Source organism: Drosophila suzukii, assembly GCF_043229965.1.
Source record: "Drosophila suzukii chromosome 2 unlocalized genomic scaffold, CBGP_Dsuzu_IsoJpt1.0 scf_2c, whole genome shotgun sequence".
Lineage (NCBI taxonomy): Eukaryota > Metazoa > Arthropoda > Insecta > Diptera > Drosophilidae > Drosophila > Drosophila suzukii.
The window spans coordinates 23,789,055-23,810,373 of NW_027255896.1; the positions used below are offsets into that span (position 1 = coordinate 23,789,055).

The 21,319-nt window shown below is 41.3% G+C and overlaps 2 protein-coding genes across 2 annotated transcripts; both read left to right on the forward strand.

The window, feature by feature from the left end:
• The first annotated feature begins 2,196 nt into the window (after positions 1-2,196).
• On the forward strand, positions 2,197-4,976 carry LOC139354369 (uncharacterized). The gene is made up of 4 exons (XM_070998592.1): positions 2,197-2,244; positions 3,126-4,073; positions 4,155-4,215; positions 4,303-4,976. The coding sequence occupies exons 1-4, from the start codon at positions 2,197-2,199 to the stop codon at positions 4,974-4,976; spliced, it is 1,731 nt and encodes a 576-aa protein (XP_070854693.1).
• A 1,038-nt stretch (positions 4,977-6,014) lies between these two features.
• LOC139354370 (uncharacterized) lies at positions 6,015-6,938 on the forward strand. Its single transcript, XM_070998593.1, has one exon. It carries the CDS (start codon positions 6,015-6,017, stop codon positions 6,936-6,938), a length of 924 nt encoding a protein of 307 aa, XP_070854694.1.
• Positions 6,939-21,319: the final 14,381 nt, after the last annotated feature.

A 21,319-nucleotide genomic window follows, 5' to 3' on the forward strand; every position in this document is an offset into this window, starting at 1 on the left:
GCGTGGATGTTGCTTTTTCTGCTGCGTCTGCGCTCCGAACAGAGCCTGAAGCATGCTGTCGTGGTACTCCAGGAGTCAATGAGGAACTTTGTTGAGCATTCGGAAAATATAACAAAGTGTGGTGCCGTTGTCCACATTACGAGCAGTTTCGGTTGCCGCTGCATTGACTAAGAGAATGGGAAGAACTAAGGCAATTGACGCATTCCTTCGAACGTGAGTCTGTTCGCAGAGCGAGCTCCTGATGGATCCAGACTCAAGAGTGTTGTGGAAGCTTTGTCCCCTAGCAGTGGAATTTCCTGATGGTCTGGCGATGGTTGGTCGATTGTGTAGGTGAAGATCTAACTGGAGCGACTGGCTTCCTACTCTCAATTAAGTCGATGCTGACCAATAGATTGTGAAGAAACACATGGCCCAGGGAATGCTCCCAGGCCTGTGCTGTGCTTATAGGCAGCTTTGTACGTAAGTGATGTACCAACCATAGATCACAGGAATCAATGGCAATGTGAAGGCAAGAGAATTCACGGATACATACATTTGTCAAGTTTAACCAATTCGTAAGGTCCACCGCGATCTCCTTGGACAGTGGCTCGATTCCGTGCATTTATATTGTACACTAACTGCAGTCGAGGGTTGTTGTATCGTTTTACCACAAGGTTCCATGCCACTGAATAGTTGGTTTCTGTTAATGCCATATGGTTTATATCCTGTTCTCGACCGTCCGGTACTGTCATAAAAAGATGGCCAATCCGCAAAATTTCCTGAAAAGTGGAGTACGGGCAATTAGGACACCTAAATTGTGGAAACAGGAGTAGACACAGTTAGTTTTAGTTTTCTTTATTCGATTTGCACCCGATCGTCAAAGTAGAGCAGATGTCTACTCTGGGGGTCTTTCAAACACTTTGTATGATGTCTATCTTCACCAATTGTTTTCTGTTGCCGCCATAATTTTAATTCAATTTTTAATTTCTTATGTTATGTATAAGCACTCGATAATTCTCGATATACCGATATAAGAATATCGACCTCATTTATCAGTTTAAGAACCATCCCTAGAACTGCCTGAAGCGAAAGAAGAAAAGGAAAAAGACAATGTTTTTAAGCGTGCTTCGCAACGCCAAATATAATACACATTGATTCGGAAGCTAACATTTAAATAAAGTTTATTTCAAAACGTAGTTTACCGCTATCCGTCTGTGCCTTCAATTTGGCGCGTGGGCTGCTGTAAAACCAATTCAGTTTCGCTCTCAACATTCTTAAAAACTTGGTGCACGCGTGGTTGTCGTTCTAACTGTACAATTACGAAGCGACGTATTTTCAATTAGCCATAATTTTGTGAAATAGCGATCGCATCCCTTTCTTGAACGTTAGGTGAGAAAGACGTAATATGTAAACGGAACCAACAAAACCCCAGAATATACGCACACAACTATAATTCTGCCACACGCCAAGCTTACATAGCCTTAAAAGTGAACAGAGATGAGCAAAGAAGTGTGTAGAATATGCAAGAAAAAAGCGACAGGAACTGAAGAAATTTGGGTCCAATGCGACAGTTGTGAAAGTTGGTACCACTTTCACTGCGCAGGCGTCGGCGACGACGTCGAGAACAACGATTGGAATTGCGATCCGTGCCTTGCTGGAGGTAGCTCCAAAAACCCACCTGGAAGGATATTACGATCACCGCCTCCAAATCAGTTCGTCAACTCCAACATTTTACCAAGCCAAAATAAGGTCGAGCAGCTAGTGGACGACCTCATCGATATGGACAAAACTAGCGACGGACACATTATTCCCGATGATAATTCTACCGCGAACAAAAACAAGCTAATGCTCGATATGCTGGAAGAAAAAAGAGCATCCGAGCAGAGATTTATCGAGGAGAAGTATACAATTTTACTGCAAATGAATACGCTAAACGTATCGACAGACGGGCTGTTTCAGGCGACACCCGCATCACCGTCCAGTTCCCAAATCGCCGCAAGACAAGCTATACCCAAGGAGCTTCCTTCGTTTAGCGGGGATCCTGAGGAGTGGCCAATGTTTATCAGTACATTCGAGCACAGTACTTCCGCAGCAGGGTTCTCCAATGTTGAAAACATGCTCCGTCTAAAAAAGTGCTTGAAAGGCAGGGCACGAGAAATGGTGTAGGATAAGCTTCTACTTCCTAGCCTAGTTCCGGAAGTAATGAGCACGCTAAAAATGTTCTTTGGCAGACCCGAGCACATCCTGGAGAGGATGATCGACAAGGTGAGGAAGCTTGCGGCACCCAAAGAAAAATTGGAATCCATAATAGAGTACGCGCTCGCAGTACGCAACATTTGCGCAACGATCGAAGCATGCAGCCTAACAGCGCACTTAAACAACCCAATGTTAGTCAAGGAGACAAACTTCCAAGTAACCACAAACTAAACTGGGCGATGCACACCCGCGACGAATCGGTCCCTCCCATTAAAGCTTTCAGCGACTGGCTCTACAAAATAGCGCAGGCGGCGTCGACTGTCGTGACACCGTTTTCTCACAGGACAAGTTCTGTGAATACCCATGATAGAAGCGCAGCCAGTTCAAGCCAGGTATCTACAGCCCAGCAACAGACTAATCCAAAACAATGCGAACAATTTAAATCCAGCGCCGTAGAACAGAGATGGCAAGTCGCTAGGGCTGGAAAGGCCTGCTTTCGATGCTTGAAGCTTCATCGAAACAATTGTCGACCAAAGGATTGCGGAGTAAACGGTTGTACAAGAAAGCATCACCCTCTACTCCACTGGGAAAATGTTCCCAATTTAGCCAACGAAACGGGAAATCAAAGACAGGTAAGCACACACCATGGCGATGTAGAAGGAAACCAGTTCTTCCGAATCGTACCCGTAACCCTACACTATGATGACAATAAAATCGAAGTTTTCGCCTTCCTGGATGAAGGATCATCTGTGACCCTAATAGACGCATCAATTTTTGACAAGCTCGGTATAAAAGGTACACCTTCACCGATTTGTTTACAATGGACTGGAGAAACAACTCGGTTTGAAAATACTTCCGTGCGAGCATCAATCCAAATCTCAGGCGTTAGCTCAGAAAAACGTTACTGGCTCAACAACGTTTAGACTGTCAAAAATATTGCACTCCCAAAGCAAACCGTCGATATGGATGAGTTGCGCAGTAAGTACAGCTATCTAAAGGACCTGCCATTAGAGACCTACTCTACGCCGCCAATGTTATTAATTGGAACAAACAATTGGAAAATAGCCGTTCCTCGCAGGATCCGCGAAGGCAAATGGAACGACCCAATAGCGTCAAAGTGCATGGTAGGGTGGCCTATCCAGGGATCAGCAAACTCAAACCGTCACGTATCTATGCACCACTGCGATTGCAACTGGCGAGAGCTTCACGATGAAGTCAAAGAACAATTCAACCTCGAGTCAATTTCGCCTAAAAAACTGCTTTCAAGCGAGGACAAAAGAGCAGTCGAAATCCTAGAGAAGACTTGCCAAAACAAATGTGGCAAATACGAAGTTGGGCTTCTTTGGCGGAATGATCTTCAAAAACTTCCCGAGAGTCGCACTACAGCTCTAAAGCGCCTACAATGCATGAGAACCAGAATTCTGAGCGAACCGGATCTGTTTACAAAAATCGACGGCCAAATCAAAAATCTTCTTGACAAAGGATACGTCAAGCAACTATCTGACGAGGAGGCGAAGAAAGAAGAAACTCGCACTTGGCACTTACCCATATTTATAGCCCTAAATCCGAATAAACCTGGAAAGATAAGGCTGGTTTGGGACGCGGCAGCAAAAACAAACGGAGTATGCCTCAACGACTTTCTGTTAAGCGAACCGGACTGCTTAAATCCACTCATCGACGTTCTCCTAGCCTTCAGAGTCGGAGCAGTCGTCGTAAGCGGCGACATCGCCGAAATGTTTCACAGGATCAACATTCGTCACGAAGACATGCATTCTTTGCGCTTTCACCACCAGCAGCAATTCCCGTTAGCCTTGGATGCGATTCAGCGTGCGCACTATGTCGACGACTTCATCGACAGTATGAGTGATGAACAGAAAGCCATCGAAATATCCAGCCAAGTAAGAGAGGTCCATTCCAGAGGCGGATTCGAAATTTGAAACTGGGCGTCAAATTCCAGTACAGTTCTCTCGTATCTTAAGAACGATGGAGACGCCAAAAAACAGGAGCCAGTGCAGTTCGGCGCTACAGAAAAGGTTTTGGGTATGTATTGGGACCCACATAAAGACGTATTTAAGTTTGTTTGCAGATTCTCAAGACTTAAGCAAGACGTCCTTACCGATCCTGCAGTCCCAACAAAAAGAGAAGTCCTTCAGGTTCTAATGTCGATTTTCGACCCCTTGGGCCTACTGTCGTGTCATACGATCGGATTAAAAATCCTTCTGCTAAAAATCTGGCGATCAAACATCAGCTGGGACCAAGAGCTGCCAGAATCACTGTTGGAGGACTGGAATCAATGGAAGCTGTTGCTGCCTCAAGTGGCAACATTTAATATTCCGAGATGCTACTCCCCAATGATGTCTTTTGGAACCCGAATCGGCCTGCATACGTTCGTGGACGCTAGCGAGCATGCTTATTCTGCTGCTTGCTACCTGCGAGTGTCCCAAAAAGACGAGGTGGACATTATGCTAGTAGCCGCGAAAAGCAAAGTGGCGCCACTAAAGCCACTATCTATTCCGCGCATTGAGCTTCAAGCCGCCGTGATGGGCTCACGTTTAGCAAACAAAATTATCAACGTACGTAACCTACGAGTCGACGATCTCACCTTCTGGTCGGATTCACGAACCGTTCTACAATGGCTGGTAATGGATCCTCGCAACTTTCAACAATTCGTGATGCACAGAATCGGCGAAGTCCTGGAGACCACTCGGGTGGATCAATGGCGATGGATCCTATCAAAACTCAACGTCGCAGACGGGGAAACGAAGGTCATCAAAAACCCTTGTGTGGACACATGGTTGTAAGGTCGTGGCATACACAGACAACGTCGCCATCATCTTTAATGGAAAATATCCACAAGCACTTTGCTATCTTATGACCGCTAAACTTAAAATACTATCGGAATGGACGATAGCGAACGGACTCGCGGTAAATCCCTCGAAAACAGAACTTGTTCTATTTACAAATAGGTACAAAATTTCACAGCATAACCCACCCATTTTAAACAATTGTAATCTCTCTTTTAGCGATCACGCCAGGTACTTGGGGTTAGTACTAGATAAACGCCTCAAATGGGGCTTAAACAACCAAGAGAGAACCAAAAAAGCGACCATTGCACTTTACTCCTGTAAAAAAGCAATCGGGCTAAGATGGGGCATGTCCCCAAGAATAGTTAACTGGATATACACAGCGGTAGTCAAGCCAATCCTACTGTACGGAGTGGCTTTGTGGAAAACGAACCCAGTAAGTGGCCAACAGTTCCATCACGACCAACGGAGATCGATACGACCGAACTACGCAGACACGTCTTCACAACTCGTAGTGCGAATAAAGTCTTACTCGACGTGGAATGTTTTTCCGATTGGCGGCGCCTATACAGATCCGTCGCAAACATGTCTCTATATATCCAGCGACTTCACGCTAAATGCCAAAGGACTGACATGCCGTCAGCAGTGACCGAATTTCACGTCAAAGAAGCGCAGACCCTACTATGCAAAGAAGCCCAGAGGCTCGAGTTCACGGATGAAATCCATTCATTGATTAGCAAAAAACCAATAAGCGCAAAGAGCAGATTGACTGGATTAAACTCATATCTGGACGATAACGGAATCTTTCGCACTAAAGGACGAGTGAACGCAGTCGGATATACTATGGACGCTATAATATTGCCACCAGAGAGCCGAGTAACATTTTTATTAGTCCGGTTCTGTCACGAAAAATATCATCACCTCGCTCACGAAACCGTGATAAATGATATAAAATCCAAATTTTATATTCTGCGCCTAAGAGTACTGCACAAATCCGTAAGAAAAGCCTGCCAGTTATGTAAAATTCGTCGCGCAATGCCACAGCCTTCACAAATGGCCCCGGTTCCAAAAGCTATGTTGACCAGTTTCGAAAAACCATTCACGTGCACCGGCGTTGATTATTTTAGGCCTATCCTAGTCAACGTTGGAAGACGCAAAGAGCAGAGATGGGTTGCGCTGTTTACCTGCTTAACCCTGCGTGCAGTCCACTTCGAGATCGCTCACAGCCTCGATACAAGCTCGAGTGTGATGTGTTTCACGAATTTCATGGCACTACGTGGGACACCAAGAGAAATTTATTCCGATAATGGCACTAATTTCAAGGCCACGGAGAAAGCATTACGAGAGGAGCTGATCAAGATCGACTTCGATAAAATTGCAATCAAGTTCGACGGTATTAAATGGCAACTTAACCCTCCAGGAGCCCCTCACATGGGCGGTGCTTGGGAAAGATTAGTCCGCACAACCAAAACAGTCCTAAAAAGCATCTGCCCGAATTACTCATTCAACGACGAAAGCCTGAGGTTAGCTCTAATGGAAGCACAGTTCATTATAAACTCACGTCCGTTAACTTTCGTCAGCCTGGACTCCGAGGACGACTCCGCGCTGACTCCAAACCACCTGCTAATGGGTTCATCGAATGGGTACAAACCAATTAAGGAAGAGAAGATGAATTTAAGACGTCATTGGAACGAGGTAAAACTTTTTGGAGATCGCTTTTGGCAACGCTGGGTGAAGGAGTTCACACCGGTACTTACTAGACGGACAAAATGGTTCGAAAGATGTCCCCCTATATCAGTCGGAAGCGTAGCCATTATCGTCGACAAAAACTTGCCTAGAAACTTATGGCTTAAGGGCCGCGTGACCAACACTATCACCGCCAAGGACGGACAAGCATGGAGTCCTCGATCGACCAGCCACCAAGATTGCGGTCTTAAACGTCGGCTTAGAAGATGCTAACTGACCCCCTAGGATCAATTACAGGAGGGGGAATGTTGCCGCTATAATTTTAATTTAATTTTTAATTTCTTATGTTATGTATAAGCACTCGATAATTCTCGATGTACCGATATAAGAAATATCGACCTCATTTATCAGTTTAAGAACCATCCCTAGAACTGCCAGAAGCGAAAGAAGAAAAGGAAAAAGTTTTTAAGCGTGCTCCGCAACGCCAAATTTAATACACATTGATTCGGAAGCTAAAATTTAAATAAAGTTTATTTCAAAAACGTAGTTTATCGCTGTCCGTCTGTGCCTTCAATTTGGCGCGTGGGCTGCTGTAAAACCAATTCAGTTTCGCTCTCAACATATTCAGTTGTATACTTTCAATCTTTGACCTAATGCTACTTTTAGTTTTACAAGTTAGGGAAAAGAAAAATCTCGGTTTTAAAAACGCGACCAGCTTCTCCTTTTATGTCTTTTTATACCCGTTACTCGTAGAGTAAAAGGGTTCACTAGATTCGTCGGAAAGTATGTAACAGGCAGAAGGAAGCGTTTCCGACCCCATGAAGTGTATACATTCTTGATCAGTATCACTAGCCGAGTCGATCTAGCCATGTCCGTCTGTCCGTCTGTCTGACCGTCCGGATGAACGCTGAGATCTCGGAAACTATGAGAGCTAGGCTATTAAGATTCCTGAGCTTCTTAGGCAGCGCAAGTTTGTTTCAGCGAAGTGCCACGCCCACTCTAACGCCCACAAGCCGCCCAAAACTGTGGCTCCTACAGTTTTGATGCTAGAATAAAAATATTAACTGTGGTTCTCATCAATACCTATTGATTGACCCAAACAAAAGTTTGCCACGCCCCCTTTAACGCCCACAAGCCGCCCAAACTTGTGACGCCCACAATTTTCATGCTAGATAAAAAACTGAAATGTATTGGTTCCGTCTATACCTATACTCTAACGCCCATAACGCTTAAATCTGTCTACCGCCGGTAGGTGGCGCATTTTAATCACGCTTTGCTCCTTGCATATCTCCATTTCCCCTTGGTCCCTTTAGCTGAGTAACGGGAATGTGATAGTCGAGGTACTCGACTATAGCGTTTTTCCTTGTTAGTCTTGTTGCGCTGCTAACATTAGCAGCAGAAATATATTATTCGCTGTTTAAACTTTGGTTGTCTTCTCAGAGTCGCCAGAAACAGCTGTCCAGCGGTAGGCCCAAGTTTGTATACCCTTGCAGTTATAATAATTAAATTGAATTCGAAATTTTTAAAAAATACAAAAAACAATATTCACAATAGTATAAGACAATATATCAAAAAACACCGAGGCTATAATTTGTTTTACATTATTTTTCCACCAATTTTCCGATCGTTCCTATTGCAGCTACATGATATAGTCGTCCGATTTTGATCAAATTAAATTCGAAATTCTGAACTAATTAAAAATGTTATTTCCAAGCGTAGGAGGTTATATGTAAAAAAAAAACACCAAAGATATAATGTAAAAATCTTTTTGTTTCCCGATTCCTTTCCCGAGCCTTCACTGCGTTGCAAACTTCTGACTGAAATCATAATATCCTCTGCAAGGGTATAACAAGAGTTTCTTAACCCTTCCAGGTCGTTCCCGCGGGAGCACTGGATGTAAATAACTTTCCGATTTTTAGAAAACTAAACGAATTATAAAAATTGTAGATAATGTTTCATTTCAATTTATTTCCGTGTATTTTTACCGAAAACGAAATAAAACGGTCTATGTATCATTTTGAAATTAATTTTCCGATCGTTCCTATAGCTATATGATGAAATCGTCCGATTTGATGTAAATTTTATTCGAATTCTGAAATATTAATAATAATAATATGAATAATATTCACAGGAGTTGAAGTTAATATGTCAAAAAACAACAAAGTTATAATTTTTTAACAAATATTTTTTTGATTATTCCTGTTGGAGCTTCCGATCCGGCTGCTTCCGACTAATATACTATCTGCAAAAGAAAATGAATTTTATCTAAAATAACGACGGCATTCCTATAGTGTCATTCCTAGTGCAGCTACATCTATGATAAAAACGTCAAATTTAAAAAAAAATTTAATTCACATTCTGAAATATTTAAATCATGATAGCTTCAAGAGAAGAAAATAATATGTCAAGAAACACGGAAGCTATAATTTTTCAAGCAAAAAGTTCAATTATTTTTCCGATTTTTCCTATGGGAGCCATAGAATATAACTTTCCGATATTTTAAAATATTATTCAAAATTCTGAAGAAGAACGAATTTCCAAGAGTATAAGTTAATATGTCAAAAAACACAAAATTAATTTTTTTTACGTTTTTTTAAAATATTTTTTGATCTTTGGTTTGATTAACTCGTCTAGTGATGCTGATCAAGATCCCAAGCCGGTTCGGACAACTGTATCCTACAGCGTAGAGCTTAACGGGAAAAACATATTTATACCCGTTACTCGTAGAGTAAAAGGGTATACTAGATTCGTCGGAAAGTATGTAACAGGCAGAAGGAAGCGTTTCCGACCCCATGAAGTGTATACATTCTTGATCAGTATCACTAGCCGAGTCGATCTAGCCATGTCCGTCTGTCCGTCTGTCTGTCCGTCCGGATGAACGCTGAGATCTCGGAAACTATGAGAGCTAGGCTATTAAGATTCCTGAGCTTCTTAGGCAGCGCAAGTTTGTTTCAGCGAAGTGCCACGCCCACTCTAACGCCCACAAGCCGCCCAAAACTGTGGCTCCTACAGTTTTGATGCTAGAATAAAAATATTAACTGTGGTTCTCATCAATACCTATTGATTGACCCAAACAAAAGTTTGCCACGCCCCCTTTAACGCCCACAAGCCGCCCAAACTTGTGACGCCCACAATTTTCATGCTAGATAAAAAACTGAAATGTATTGGTTCCGTCTATACCTATACTCTAACGCCCATAACGCTTAAATCTGTCTACCGCCGGTAGGTGGCGCATTTTAATCACGCTTTGCTCCTTGCATATCTCCATTTCCCCTTGGTCCCTTTAGCTGAGTAACGGGAATGTGATAGTCGAGGTACTCGACTATAGCGTTTTTCCTTGTTAGTCTTGTTGCGCTGCTAACATTAGCAGCAGAAATATATTATTCGCTGTTTAAACTTTGGTTGTCTTCTCAGAGTCGCCAGAAACAGCTGTCCAGCGGTAGGCCCAAGTTTGTATACCCTTGCAGTTATAATAATTAAATTGAATTCGAAATTTTTAAAAAATACAAAAAACAATATTCACAATAGTATAAGACAATATATCAAAAAACACCGAGGCTATAATTTGTTTTACATTATTTTTCCACCAATTTTCCGATCGTTCCTATTGCAGCTACATGATATAGTCGTCCGATTTTGATCAAATTAAATTCGAAATTCTGAACTAATTAAAAATGTTATTTCCAAGCGTAGGAGGTTATATGTAAAAAAAAAACACCAAAGATATAATGTAAAAATCTTTTTGTTTCCCGGTTCCTTTCCCGAGCCTTCACTGCGTTGCAAACTTCTGACTGAAATCATAATATCCTCTGCAAGGGTATAACAAGAGTTTCTTAACCCTTCCAGGTCGTTCCCGCGGGAGCACTGGATGTAAAGAACTTTCCGATTTTTAGAAAACTAAACGAATTATAAAAATTGTAGATAATGTTTCATTTCAATTTATTTCCGTGTATTTTTACCGAAAACGAAATAAAACGGTCTATGTATCATTTTGAAATTAATTTTCCGATCGTTCCTATAGCTATATGATGAAATCGTCCGATTTGATGTAAATTTTATTCGAATTCTGAAATATTAATAATAATAATATGAATAATATTCACAGGAGTTGAAGTTAATATGTCAAAAAACAACAAAGTTATAATTTTTTAACAAATATTTTTTTGATTATTCCTGTTGGAGCTTCCGATCCGGCTGCTTCCGACTAATATACTATCTGCAAAAGAAAATGAATTTTATCTAAAATAACGACGGCATTCCTATAGTGTCATTCCTAGTGCAGCTACATATATGATAAAAACGTCAAATTTAAAAAAAAATTTAATTCACATTCTGAAATATTTAAATCATGATAGCTTCAAGAGAAGAAAATAATATGTCAAGAAACACGGAAGCTATAATTTTTCAAGCAAAAAGTTCAATTATTTTTCCGATTTTTCCTATGGGAGCCATAGAATATAACTTTCCGATATTTTAAAATATTATTCAAAATTCTGAAGAAGAACGAATTTCCAAGAGTATAAGTTAATATGTCAAAAAACACAAAATTAATTTTTATTTTTTTTTTACGTTTTTTTAAAATATTTTTTGATCTTTGGTTTGATTAACTCGTCTAGTGATGCTGATCAAGATCCCAAGCCGGTTCGGACAACTGTATCCTACAGCGTAGAGCTTAACGGGAAAAACATATTTATACCCGTTACTCGTAGAGTAAAAGGGTATACTAGATTCGTCGGAAAGTATGTAACAGGCAGAAGGAAGCGTTTCCGACCCCATAAAGTATATATATTCTTGATCAGGATCACTAGCCGAGTCGATCTAGCCATGTCCGTCTGTCCGTCTGTCCGTCTGTCTGTCCGTCCGGATGAACGCTGAGATCTTGGAAACTATGGGAGCTAGGCTATTGAGATTTGGCGTGCAGATTCCTGAGCTTCTTACGCAGCGCAAGTTTGTTTCAGCAGAGTGACACGCCCACTCTAACGCCCACAAACCGCCCAAAACTGTGGCTCCTACAGTTTTGATGCTAGATAGAAAATTTCGACTGAAATGTATTGTTCTCAACAATACCTATCGATTGACCCAAAAAAAAATTTGCCACGCCCACTTTAACGCCCACAAACCGCGAAAACCTGTGACACCCACAATTTTCATGCTAGATAAAAAATTTCAACTGAAATGTATTGGTCTCGTCAATACCTATCGATAGATCCAAAAAAAAATTTGCCACGCCCACTCTAACGCCCATAACGCTTAAATCTGTATACCGCCGGTAGGTGGCGCATTTTAATCTCGCTTTGCTGCTTGCATATCTCTATTTAGCTGTGTAACGGGTATCTGATAGTCGAGGTACTCGACTATAGCGTTCTTCCTTGTTTTTACTACATATCTCACGAAAAATTGGATTTTTATCTTTATTTCCCTTATTTTTATACGGGTTACTTGTGGTACATACAAATATTTACATTAATTTAAATAACATGCATTACCTTTAATAAAGGGGAAGAGGTATTTAAGAAATGGTTTTCTTCTTCTCATACAAGTGAAATACAAAATTCAGTCAACTTATAACAAACGATAGTAAATTTCAAGAATAGAAGCTAACGTTGGCAAGCTGAAGTTGATATACTATTGAAGCTTAGTCCATATCAAGGTATTAAAATCGGTCGTATGTTACAGAAACAGTGTAAGCCGTATGTATTCTATGGTCATCCGATGTCAGCGCTTATATGTACTTGTAACAGTGACACAGCCTGTTTAAATTGGTTAGTAATAACTTTTAAAATAATAATTATTGACACTGTCACAATTAAATCAATTGCAATTCATACTGTAACAAATTCATCCGAATGTGGGAGCCAGAGAGACTTTAGCGTTATATAAGTTTGTGTGCGTTAAAGAGTTCGTGGCACACCGCTGAAACAAACTTGCGCAGCTTATAAGCCCTTAGATTTTTCTACCTTTTATAGTTTTCGAAATCTTAGCGTTCATACGGACAGGCGGACATACTATCCGACGAATAACACGACAACTTTTTTTGGCCAAAAACCCATTTTTGGAAATCGTTAATATTTAGATCGAATGACGTCATTGCGTTATGATAACAACAGACTTCAATGGTACGTAACATAAAGTTTAACAGAGGCAGGCACTGTTAAGATATCGGCTGTTAAAACAGCTGTTGGCGGAAAGCAAATAATTAAAAAAAGCAAATAATTAAAAAAACACTTCTATATTAAATCAAATAACAAGAGCTAGCGGTCAACAGAACTTTTCTAGGCTGGTTGCTATCTTAAGAGACCTTAAAAATTATGAGATAATCACTCAGGGTCTGAGCAACAACATCTTTTTTCGTTTCGATCGTGCTCTGGGTCTCGGGTTTGTAGTAGACCGTAACGCACGAATCGGTCCCTAATGCAATTATTCCATGGCATTGTTCGGCTCATTCATTAGAGCAAACAACAATAAGCTTACATATAAGGACCCTCAAAAAAATAGCAAAGTAGCTCCTGCAGAAAAAAGGAATGTCATCAAATATTAAAAAAAAACTAAATTCTTAAATAATTTAAAGACGCGTGCTAAGTATAAGTTTGTGCTGTTTGAATTTATGATCAACTTATGTTTAAATAATAACGCAAGATTAGTTATATGTGAACAAGGCTTCAACAAGGTGAACAAGGCTTCCCACGGCGCTATTTCCGACGACTCGCCTTTTGTGGCTCCTTTGCAGTTTACTTGGTTGACTGACTGCTCACTTTGGTATCTTGACTGATCTTGATGGTTTGACTCCTCGTGATCGACTGATCCAGCTGCCAGCGCTCTGCGGACTTATATAGGGTATCTGGGAACCGTTATTTCCCTTTTGCGCACGGCCCACTGAGTCTCTCCACTCCGTGTCCAAAGTCTGTGACTCCTGTTTGACCCACTGGTCCTTTACGCACAGCTTCCAACCGAGGTTCTGCCCAATGCTGCCGTCCCGCTGGTTCCCGTGATGCATGTGGCACGCCTGTGTGCCGCTCCGCTGCCGAGATGTGGCACTTCTTCTCCCGGTCCAAAGTTCACGGCAGAGTCCAAAGTCTGGTGGAGTTCCTTTATCCCCTTTTACACACGGCTCTCTTACTCTGCCCGCCAAGTCTCCACTCTCTCATTCTCCATCCATGGTCTCCAAAGTCTCTTCCTCTCCAACCGCTCCTCGCCGTGTATCTGGTGAGCGGCCGCCCATCTGTTGCTGCTGTTGCTGAGATTTGTGGGGAGTTATTCAACTCCTCACAATCCTTCAACAGGATTTTTCCAGCAAGGATCACTGGTGCCAGGTATCCCAACGGATCGAATAAGCGTGCTTTTGTGGATAGTATAGAACGTTTGGTGAATATAGGATTGAGACAAAACTTAAAATTAAGGCCAAAACCATCTTTGTTTGGATGCCAACACAACGCGAAAGTTTTAATGGAGTCCTTATTGTCTATCTCAAAAATTCTACTACTAGAAAGATCTGTAGTTGGGTTGCTTTCTAAGATATCTGGATTACAGAGCTGCGATGAAATCATTTCGAGTTTTTAGAGCTCCGTCGATGGTCTCATGTCCTGTTTGAACATCGTCCACATAGATTTCGCTTTTAAGGACCTGGTCGGCCAGAAGATAGCGTTCGCTCTCGTCGGACTCAATCTGATGTATGACTCGAATCTCCTTGAAGGGTGCTGAGCCAGTGCCTAACGTAACTGTAGTAAAAAACAAGGAAGAACGCTATAGTCGAGTACCTCGACTATCAGATACCCGTTACTCAGCTAAGTCAGGGACCAAAGGGAAATGGAGATATGCAAGCAGCAAAGCGAGATTAAAAAGCGCCACCTACCGGCGGTAGACAGACTTAAGCGTTATGGGCGTTAGAGTGGGCGTGGCAAATTTTTTTTGGATCAATCGATAGGTATTGACGAGACCAATACATTTCAGTTGAAATTTTTTATCTAGCATGAAAATTGTGGGTGTCACAGGTTTTCGCGGTTTGTGGGCGTTAAAGTGGGCGTGGCAAACTTTTTTTTGGGTCAATCGATAGGTATTGTTGAGAACAATACATTTCAGTCAAAATTTTCTATCAGACAGACGGACAGACGGACAGACAGACATGGCTAGATCGACTCGGCTAGTGATCCTTATCAAGAATATATATACTTTATGGGGTCGGAAACGCTTCCTTCTGCCTGTTACATTATTTCCGACGAATCTAGTATACCCTTTTACTCTACGAGTAACGGGTATAAATATTCCTTAACTAGTGCATCTTCTTCATGCATATCTATGCAGCGATACATTTACGTAATATTGGCCACGAAGACATACCGATGGAGACGCCAATTTAGTATGACTCCTTCAAGACCGTTTCGTAGTGCGGGACCCGTGCATAGAATATAGTTCAACGACCTCCCGTTAGATGTTTTGCACGAAGCGTCGACTTGATGAAACTAGGATCTGCAAAGCATCACCCTTGGAGATGCTTACAGGTCTTAATGTTTACATTTTGTTTAGGTAAATGACGTGTTAGCGACTAAAGGATGAAGGCTGATGACACGTAGGCATTAAATTGAGATCCTGAACATGAGACTATGGTGAAGTCGGGGCTGTGCCTGCACTGATGCTGGGACGTATTAGCAATTCCCGTGATCTCAAATCGCACAGGATGCCGTTTGAGTCTGAGCGCTTGAACGATGTTTCCCGTGATGGGGGTGCCGGTAAAGTTATTTACGATTCGAACCAGTGCAATAGCAAGAAGGCTGCTTGACTTCAGATGGGAGGCAACTGCGCTTAGGAGTTGCGTGGATGTTGCTTTTTCTGCTGCGTCTGCGCTCTGAACAGAGCCTGAAGCATGCTGTCGTGGTACTCCAGGAGTCAATGAGGAACTTTGTTGAGCATTCGGAAAATATAACAAAGTGTGGTGCCGTTGTCCACATTACGAGCAGTTTCGGTTGCCGCTGCATTGACTAAGAGAATGGGAAGAACTAAGGCAATTGACGCATTCCTTCGAACGTGAGTCTGTTCGCAGAGCGAGCTCCTGATGGATCCAGACTCAAGAGTGTTGTGGAAGCTTTGTCCCCTAGCAGTGGAATTTCCTGATGGTCTGGCGATGGTTGGTCGATTGTGTAGGTGAAGATCTAACTGGAGCGACTGGCTTCCTACTCTCAATTAAGTCGATGCTGACCAATCGATTGTGAAGAAACACCTGGCCCAGGGAATGCTCCCAGGCCTGTGCTGTGCTTATAGGCAGCTTTGTACGTAAGTGATGTACCAACCATAGGTCACAGGAATCAATGGCAATGTGAAGGCAAGAGAATTCACGGATACATACATTTGTCAAGTTTAACCAATTCGTAAGGTCCACCGCGATCTCCTTGGACAGTGGCTCGATTCCGTGCATTTATATTGTACACTAACTGCAGTCGAGGGTTGTTGTATCGTTTTACCACAAGGTTCCATGCCACTGAATAGTTGGTTTCTGTTAATGCCATATATCCTGTTCTCGACCGTCCGGTACTGTCATAAAAAGATGGCCAATCCGCAAAATTTCCTGAAAAGTGGAGTACGGGCAATTAGGACACCTAAATTGTGGAAACAGGAGTAGACACAGTTAGTTTTAGTTTTCTTTATTCGATTTGCACCCGATCGTCAAAGTTGAGCAGATGTCTACTCTGGGGGTCTTTCAAACACTTTGTATTAAAAACACAGAATGATGTCTAACTTCACCAATTGTATTCTGTTGCTGCCATAATTGTAATTCAATTTTTAATTCCTTTTGTTATGTATAAGCACTCGATAATTCTCGATGTACCGATATAAGAAATATCGTCCTCATTTATCAGTTTAAGAACCATCCCTAGAACTGCCACAAGCGAATAAGAAAAGGAAAAAGACAATGTTTTTAAGCGTGCTTCGCAACGCCAAATATAATACACATTGATTCGGAAGCTAACATTTAAATAAAGTTTATTTCAAAACGTAGTTTACCGCTATCCGTCTGTGCCTTCAATTTGGCGCGTGGGCTGCTGTAAAACCAATTCAGTTTCGCTCTCAACATTCTTAAAAACTTGGTGCACGCGTGGTTGTCGTTCTAACTGTAACTGTAACAATTACGAAGCGACGTATTTTCAATTAGCCATAATTTTGTGAAATAGCGATCGCATCCCTTTCTTGAACGTTAGGTGAGAAAGACGTAATATGTAAACGGAACCAACAAAACCCCAGAATATACGCACACAACTATAATTCCAAGCTTACATAGCCCTAAAAGTGAACAGAGATGAGCAAAGAAGTGTGTAGAATATGCAAGAAAAAAGCGACAGGAACTGAAGAAAGTTGGGTCCAATGCGACAGTTGTGAAAGTTGGTACCACTTTCGCTGCGCAGGCGTCGGCGACGACGTCGAGAACAACGATTGGAATTGCGATCCGTGCCTTTCTGGAGGTAGCTCCAAAAACCCACCTGGAAGGATATTACGATCACCGCCTCCAAATCAGTTCGTCAACTCCAACATATTACCAAGCCAAAATAAGGTCGAGCAGCTAGTGGACGACCTCATCGATATGGACAAAACCAGCGACGGACACATTATTCCCGATGATAATTCTACCGCGAACAAAAACAAGCTAATTCTTGGACGTTGATGCACTATGGTCAGTACAAACAAGTGGCCCTTACGACACCAAGCAATGCTTGTTACGCGCGGAGCCCTAAACCGATTTGGGCAAGTAAACGAAATCGCGGACATGGAAAAAGACGACATAAAAATAGACAGTTTAAAATACATGCTCACATAGAATGGCTAGTAACATAGAAATTTACAAATTATTGGAAGATAGAAAATACATAAGTTTATCATAATTAGTTGCATTAGGGCTATCAAACAGTAAGACGTGACACAGTGCATTATAGTCGTCACAAAGAACCCGAAAAGGATCATGAAGGGCATAATTGGATCTACAAATTGGCAGGGACAACGGACGAAAACGACGAACTGTTCTACATGGTACATTCCAGTTGAGGGAACTAAGAAGGAAGGGAGAGTCAACATCACCATTTATTAATTTATGCAAAAACATAACTCCATGACACTTTCTACGATGGTTCAGGGTTGGTAAGTCCAGCAGGCGCAACCTCGCATGATAAGAGGGCAATCGACTTCCTGTGTCCCAGCTTAAACCTCTCAAAGCAAATAAAAGGAATTGTTTTTGAACGGACTCTAACATATTTTGGTAACAGCTAATTTGAGGTGACCATATACACGAGCAATATTCCATTGAGGGACGAACAAGAGAAACATACAAAAGCTTTGTTGTGTATGGATCATCAAACTCCCTTGACCAGCGCTTCATAAACGCCAGGAGACTTCTGGCTTTGTTAGTTATAGTAGATATATGGTCTTTAAAACTAAGTTTATGATCAAATAGAACGCCAAGATCCTGAACAGAAAAAATACGTTCAAGGGCGTTATTACCGATACAATAAGAATACAGAGATGGACTACTACGATAAAAGGTCATAAAGTTACATTTAGAATAGTTCAAATTCAACATGTTAATCATGCACCACGTATACAAACAATCAAGATCTAATTGAAGGTCATTATATGAATTAGGTAAACACATGGACAAACATAGCTTGACATCATCTGCATACATTAAAACAGTTGACGATTTTATAACATAAGGTAGATCATCAATCATTAAGCCAAAAAGTAAAGGTCCCAGGTGGCTACCCTGTGGCACTCCAGAAGTAACATTAATTATTTTGGAAATTTTATTATTAAAACAGACCATTTGAGTTCTATTAGAAAGGTAGGAAAGTATCCACTCTAGTAGGTTGGGTGGAAAACCTAAAAGGGACAATTTATAAAAAAGAATCCTATGGTTCACTGAAACAAAAGCTTTAGAGAAATCGGTATAAATCACATCAGTTTGATGATGTGTCAGAAAATCTCTAGTGATTAAAGACGTAAATTCAAGTAGAATTGTAGAAGTAGAGCGACATCTAGTGAAGCCATGCTGACAAGGTGAAATAATAGACCTGCAATGATGCTGCAACTGACAGGTAATAATTTTTTCAAAAAGTTTAGGAATAGAACTGAGTTTAGCAATACCGCGATAGTTTGAGATATCAGACTTGTTCCCTTTTTTAAACAATGGGATAATAAAGGATTCCTTCCATATGGATGGAAATCTACATTGACTTAGGGACAGATTAAATATCAATGTTAAGGGAAGAGCAAGATAAGATGAACAATTCCTAAGTATACAACTTGGTATTTTATCAGGACCCGGTAAAAATGAGAGCTTGAGAGTATTAAGACTCTGAAGAACATCAGATACATCAATCACTGGTTTGAAGATAGAGTTCAAATGAGGTAGCGGGTATGGATAATCTTTGATAATGACATTATTGCATTTTGTATAAGTAGATTGAAAAAAGTCTGCGAATAAGTTGCAAATATCATTATCATCAGATGCTACCTTATTATTGAGAACGAGAGAGGGAGGGAAGCAGCTAGATTTTCGTTTAGAATTGACGAAAGAAAAGAAAAGCTTAGGATTGCTTTTGAAATCCCGCTTACAACGAGACATGTAATTTTTGTAACAATCAGTATTGTACTGGACAAATTCCACCTTAGCTGAGCTATATTTGGTGAAGTCTGTCTGTAAGCCGGATATTTTGAAACGTTTAAATAGTCTTGTTTTTTTATTCTTCAGATAAGATAGTTGACGGGTAAACCATGGAGAGCTGTAAGAATTCTTCATGGAGGAAAGAGGGACATGTTCTTCAAATAGACGGTAAAGGATCTCATAAAAGTGCCTAACTGCATCATCAACAGGAAGGTCAACTAGAAAGGACCAGCTTACTGTCGATAAAGATTCCACTAGTCTGCCGTAATCAGTCCTCTTAAAACACAAACTAGGCTGTACATATATTGCAGTCCTAGGATTATTAAAAAATCCATTAATACAGAGCTGAAGGGTAGGATGATAACAATCTTCAGGTAAAGATAGTGGCGAAATACGACTGACTTCAGCATCGCTACTATCAAAAACAAAGATTGAGTCAAGAAGACGACTAATATGATTGGGAATCCTGTTAACTTGCTGCAAAGATAGTTCAACAAGACCATCAATAAAATCATTTTGCATCCTAGGAATCATTGCCAATGAGTCCTTACTCTCCAACCAAGAGATATTGGGAAGATTAAAGTCACCAAGCACAATAAGTTGGTCAGTTTCAGTAAGCAACAAGGAGATAGAATGTATGGCTGACAGGTGCAGTAGATACACGTTAAATTCAGAGCCGGGAGATATATACGAGCAGGTTAAAAAAATGTTTCTTTTTTAGGAAAGATAATTTTACGGAAATAAATTCAATACCTGATGATTCAGAAATATCAACAAACTCAGAAGTTAAATTGGATTTGACTCCAATAAGAACGCCTCCTCCTCGACGGGTCTGACGATCCTTCCGATAAACAAAAAAGTTATTAGACAAAATCTCACTATCGTGTACGGATGGGTTAAGCCAGGTCTCAGTGAGTACAATAACATTGGCCTCAAAAACTGAACTATTTTTATAAAGCGTAGAGAGTTTACTAAGAAGCCCCCGAACATTCTGATAGTGAATTAGGAAATTTAGTTTTTTGAATTTATATCAGAGCTGGGCGCCGACAAAGAGGTCATGGAAAGGGAGCTATTTTTTTTTATATACTCGTGGACAATTATATCAGCAGGCCAAAAATTGGGGCAAAGAAGTTTAGAGAACAGCCCGTCCGGAACAAGTATTTTAAATGAAGAGTAATCTCTTTTCTGTTTAAAATTAAATTTGGTGATGTCAATACCATTTTGATTGGGAAGGGAGAGGTTTGTGACAATATGATGCATAACGTCATTTACTGTTATTGCTGCATTCAACCTAGACACAAAAATAGATTTCCTAGGTACCATGACAGTGAGTGGTACCGGAGAAGAGAGAGCAGGGCTATGCGTGTTTTTCCTAGGGATCATGCTAGTAAGTGGGACAGGAGGAGGTGCGAGGGTATTAGCTATAGGAAGTACAAGGTGCGGCAGAGCCCCGGAAGTGGCAACAGCCGGTGAACGGTTAGTAGGCCTTAATGACTCAGGCGAAACTACAGTCCCTGAATCTGGCAGCGATTGCCCCGTGGGGTCATTCGTTGATGACTCGATCCCATTGGGATCATCCTCGTCGCACGACACATAGCCTGCAGTGGGGCTGGGAAGAGAGAGGTTGGTCGAGAGATCTGGAACGTGTAAAGAAACATTAGGCAGTGTAGGACTACGATTTATATTTAATGAAGATTGACTTAGAAGAATCCGACCTTTAAAGTTCGAGTCGCAAACATTAAATCGACTTAATAAGTCCGTAAATCCAGCACGTAATGCCTGGAACTCCAGCTCCGTTTGCCTCATAAATGCTCTTATATCGATTTTGATATGTAGGCATGTAGGGCACGTCCAGTCCAGGTTAGCATTAGATCTAGTGCGATCAGCAATTTGGGCAGCACTATGCCCAAAGTCTGCACATTTTGCGTGCGCAGTGTTCTCACATAACCAGCAACTAACAATTGGCTGCCGAGAAGTGATTTTACCAACAAATTGGCAACCAACAACACAGCAG

Coding starts and splice junctions, on each gene's coding strand:
- LOC139354369 (XM_070998592.1), top strand. CDS start 2,197: ATGTTCTTTGGCAGACCCGAGCACATCCTGGAGAGGATGATCGACAAG. Junction 4,074..4,154: donor CCATCGAAATATCCAGCCAA/GTAAGAGAGGTC, acceptor TCGTATCTTAAG/AACGATGGAGACGCCAAAAA. Junction 4,216..4,302: donor CGCTACAGAAAAGGTTTTGG/GTATGTATTGGG, acceptor CCGATCCTGCAG/TCCCAACAAAAAGAGAAGTC.
- LOC139354370 (XM_070998593.1), top strand. CDS start 6,015: ATGCCACAGCCTTCACAAATGGCCCCGGTTCCAAAAGCTATGTTGACC.